This window comes from Pinus tabuliformis, chromosome 8 (assembly GCF_031772625.1).
Source record: "Pinus tabuliformis cultivar Carrire ecotype Pingquan chromosome 8, CPIR1, whole genome shotgun sequence".
In the NCBI taxonomy this organism is placed as follows: Eukaryota; Viridiplantae; Streptophyta; class Pinopsida; order Pinales; family Pinaceae; genus Pinus; species Pinus tabuliformis.
This window is the reverse complement of record NC_142294.1, coordinates 207,140,778-207,145,295: the sequence shown is the minus strand read 5'-3', so window position 1 is coordinate 207,145,295 and position 4,518 is coordinate 207,140,778. Positions and strand designations below refer to the sequence as shown.

At 36.8% G+C, this 4,518-nt stretch overlaps 1 protein-coding gene and 1 pseudogene across 1 annotated transcript; both read right to left on the bottom strand.

The window, feature by feature from the left end:
* Positions 1–541: 541 nt before the first annotated feature.
* On the bottom strand, positions 542–3,506 carry LOC149234859 (serine/threonine-protein kinase PEPKR2-like). Its single transcript, XM_089371969.1, has 4 exons — positions 3,149–3,506; positions 1,909–2,752; positions 1,453–1,749; positions 542–1,331 (listed from the first exon to the last, which is right to left on the bottom strand). Exons 2-4 carry the CDS (start codon positions 2,033–2,035, stop codon positions 934–936), a joined length of 822 nt encoding a protein of 273 aa, XP_089228095.1. The 5' UTR covers positions 2,036–2,752; positions 3,149–3,506; the 3' UTR covers positions 542–933.
* LOC149234860 (serine/threonine-protein kinase PEPKR2 pseudogene) lies at positions 2,063–2,668 on the bottom strand (annotated as a pseudogene).
* Positions 3,507–4,518: the final 1,012 nt, after the last annotated feature.

The following is a 4,518-nucleotide window of genomic DNA, read 5'->3' as shown; positions in this document are numbered from 1 at the left end:
CTTTCCATAGGTAGGCATTTGATGTGAAAAAAACATTCCCTTAGTGAGCAATGAATTGACAACAAATGCGACAAACACTTGTTCACTGGACATGAACTCAAAGAAACAATTTTGTCAGGGATGGTGTTTCACTCAGCGTTAATTATGAGTGTTGCTATCTCATTTACAAATGGAGCCCCTAGTTCAAATTTTCAACGAGGCCTAGCAAACTATAGTTATTATAAAAAAAGGAACATTTGTTCAAAGGATTTAAATCCAAAGAATGGTTGTTCATTGTAAACAAGTAATTGTAGATGCAAGGGATAAGATATTAAACTGTTTGAACTTTGCAATGATTTCCAATTGCAAGGCAACACAGAAATGTCAAAAGCTTAGATGTATCATGAAAATTGACAGATGTCTCATTAATGACTTTGATTCTATTAATTATCTGGTCCTGAGCAATTCTTTTTTCCTCCAAATTTGCTAAAATGCTCAATGCACGTCATAGAGTGTACTATCATTTACCTCAAACGAGGACTTAAAACACAAACAAGAGCAATTTAGTTTGAAATAACAGTATTTCACCAAAAATTGTTATAGAAAGTATTGTTATGCTTTACAGAAAATGCAATTCTAATATCTTGCATTTTCCATCTTCATTGGGAAGCCCAATATATACAGATAGTCAAACTAATCTTTTAGAAGCTATACATAAAATGATATTAGAATTGTTGATCACCATAGGAAGTTGCAAATTAGGCTGGCACAAACAATGGAGTCATTTCATGTTCAGATCAGTTTTAATCTTCAAAATGCAGCTGCTGCAACGCTTACTTCAGTCAGTGTATGGCATGACTCATGTTATCAGTCACTCTTGAAATGTCAAAGTATTTTGGGCCGTAAAATCAGTAATTAATGAGCACTGCCAGTCAGTGACAGTCAGCATGTTTTTCAAAATGTTGTACACAAGCTGCTTTTTAGATTAGATGAACACTGTTGTGGAACAGGATATGTAGTGGTACACAATCTGCTCCTTTTGGGTTCCGATAATCTTATCCTGGAGATAGCAGATGCAAGAGCATCTACAAGGTCATATTTCCCTGCTGCTTGGATATCATACTCTGGTTGCTTTGGACGTGAGAGCAAATCCCCAGACAAAGATTCATCTTCTCCATGCTCTGTCAGAATTGAATTTATGAACTGTGCTCTCCTCTCCCTTGTACGTGGAGATAGTGAAGGCAGGGATTCTGACCATTCATCCTTGACAGGATAGGTATGTTTTTTCCTTTTTGAACTGCTTGATCGCACCTTTATATTAGATTCTGTGTAAAACATGATCCAAGGGTGGCCTGCAGCAGCAACAAAAGATATGATCATAAAATTCATATGTGCATAATTGCATCTTAGCAAAAAATACAAGACACCGCATACAAAATATGTAATTCTTGGTAGTACAATAGTTTTACTTACTCAAAACTTCTTCTGGAGAAAGTCTCTTTCCAGCATCCCTGGAAAGCATCCTTGATAACAAATCCTTTGCTAGTCCTGAGATAGACTGCCATTTTTCAGAATGAAAATCCAATTGGACTTGTTTTATTGCCTCAAATATGGCTTCAACAGATTCCCCACGAAATGGTAATACACCTATCAACAGTGCATGTAGGAGGACACCAGCAGCCCACACATCAACCTTTTCTGAATAGGTCCCTGCCAAAACTTCAGGAGCAACATACGCAGGGCTTCCCACAACACCTGATAAGTTTTGTCCTGTTAGAATAAATACAAGTGATGTTAATGAACTATAAGTCAACATAAATCCATGGTTATTTAATAATGATAATAATGCCCTTGTCTGGATGTCATAAAATTATGTGTTTACTAAAATGAGAGACAGGGTTGATTACAATGAAGCTCAGAAATAAATACCTTTTGCAACCCGCATGGACAAGCCAAAATCAGCTAGCTTCAGTTGTCCTGTACTAGTTCGAAGAATATTCTCAGGCTTTATATCTCGATGGATGACGCCCATCTCATGGCAGTACTTAATGACCATTATTAATTCTTTGATCAATTTAGCAGCCTAGTGCTCAGAGTAGCATCCATTCCTAGACATCTCATCGATCAGGCGTCCACCAGAGCATAATTCCATCACAAGATGCAAAGATTCTGCATCTTCATACACGGCTTGGAGTGTGACAACACTGGGATGGCCTGAAAGATGCTGCATAATCTCAACTTCCTTATGCACGTTTTCTTCAGTCTTTTTGGGCAGAGTCTTGCAGGCCAGCTCTTCTCCAGTAGCCTTGCTCTTGCATATTCTTACCAGACCAAATTTGCCTCGTCCCAATTCTAGGCCTAAAGAATAATCAGTTTCAAGCTTCCGCTTCCTGCCAGTCCGAGTAGCATGATCAATGCAGCCAACCTTTCTCTTTAACCCTCGTCCTGGTGAATTAGGTAAACAACCCCTTCTTGGAGGAGGAGCAGTAGCAGCTGCTGTAGGATGCAGATGCCGGGAACCCAATTCTTCGTCCCTCATCTTTTCTTTCCTCCGCTTCCTCTGCTGTTGGAAAGAAAGGTGTGTGGCCAATGATGTGGAAGATGCACCATCATCACATAGACGAGCTCTCTGTTCCAAAATGGCAAGATCTATTGTTGCTCCTTTTCGCTTCCTTCTTAATGAATCCATAGCCAAGGTCTCTGGGGTTTCTCGACCACAGAGGACGCGAAGAATGACTATTTGTCAAATAGGAGCTAGGGAAAACAAATCGATCTGCGGACACAAGAAAAAACCAGTAAATAAAACAAGAACAACCACTCATACGATCTGAAATGCTTCTTCAAAACAAAAAGCACGAGAAAACAAAGAATCAAAACTGCCTACGCTGTGTCAATATATGACAAGCTCATGATACCCTCCCGTTTTCTTCATAATGCGTAGTCATTTCTACACTAACGAATACCCTATTTTCTAATTCACGAAATACATCAAATACCCTTCTCAATATTCCACCGAAATTAATCCAGAAGAATTATAGCGCCCTCTTTTCAAATCCCATCCCCAACATTATACATCCTACTACCGCAAATATGCCCCAACCCTCCTTTCCACACAGAGACGCGAGAAAAAGAAAACCCTGAGCCCCAAAATTTAGGAATCGTTACATACCTCTGGCATTCTCTGCTGATCGCCTCAACTCCCGCTAGAATATCCGTGAGAAAACCTCAATTTTGCATCCGGCAAGTGCATAATTCCGGGTCGTAGAACTACAATGACCGATACAATTTGATAACCCTCGATGTTTGAAGAACCACTTTCGGACCACCAAATTCGCAATAGAAATGCTTGTTCGGACCACCAAATTTCAATTAACAGAGTCGGAGGTTCGTCCGAATTGTACCTGGGTGGCGAGCTGCAGAGTTTAGGAATTGCAGAGCGGGAGGCGCCGAGTCAAGGAGGAAGGTAAGTGAGCAGCCCGCGGGATCGCAATTCCTCATTTCGAATTTCCAATGGCAATAACTCTCCGGCTCGGACCCAATCTATCAGGGCATGCCCCGATCAAGGGCTGAGGGATTGTCAGCGGCCAGAACAGGATGATTTTTCGGGCAGTGTCGGAAAACCAGCCATTCCTCTGTCTAGGTAGACTACTCCTTTGTCTACGCATTTCAAACCAATGAGTGTGGCTCATCATCAGCACAAGTTGAATAACCAGATCAAGGCGGCTACATATTAAATAGGGATAACAGATCATGGAACGGCTAGGTTTGGCTAAAAAATGGTTATATTGAAAAATGGCTATATAAATTTAGATTAGATAAATGGTTAAGATTGACCAAAAACGAGTCAATATGACTAATCAATTTTAATTATATAATATTATACTGCTAAAATATTATTATGGTATTTAACGTATGTTATTTAAGAGATTAATATTTAAATTAAAGTTGCTATATTATATTAAAATAGCTTGAAATAATAGTTAGTAATAAAAAAGTATAATAATAACTAATAATTAATATTATAATATTTATTATAATAATGTTATAGTGTTAGTCTTAATTAAGGATTATAAAATTTACATACTTATCCTTATATTATATATATTAGCTCCCTTCAGATTATTCATGAAAAAATAGAGAATTTTAATATTTAACATCTATTAAATTATGTTGAATTAATGTAAAATTAATAGATCTATGGATAATATCATAAAATGAAAAGATTAAAATAATTATAATTATTGTTATATTATGTATACTAAATTTATTTACATTAATCATGAAAGGGGAAAATTCTCTACTATTATTTAACTTATATTAAAAAGTAGTATACAATATAAATAGAATATCAATATATAGTAGACTTTATAGAAATGAGTCTTACTATTTCCCAGGTAAGAAAAGGATTTATGAATTATTATAATAATAACTAAAATAAACATATTAGAAACTTAAAAAATATATATATTATTTTATAAAACACTTAATGTCGAATATGATAGCGAGAGTCCTTTAAGTGTGAATATAATGCCATAGTGT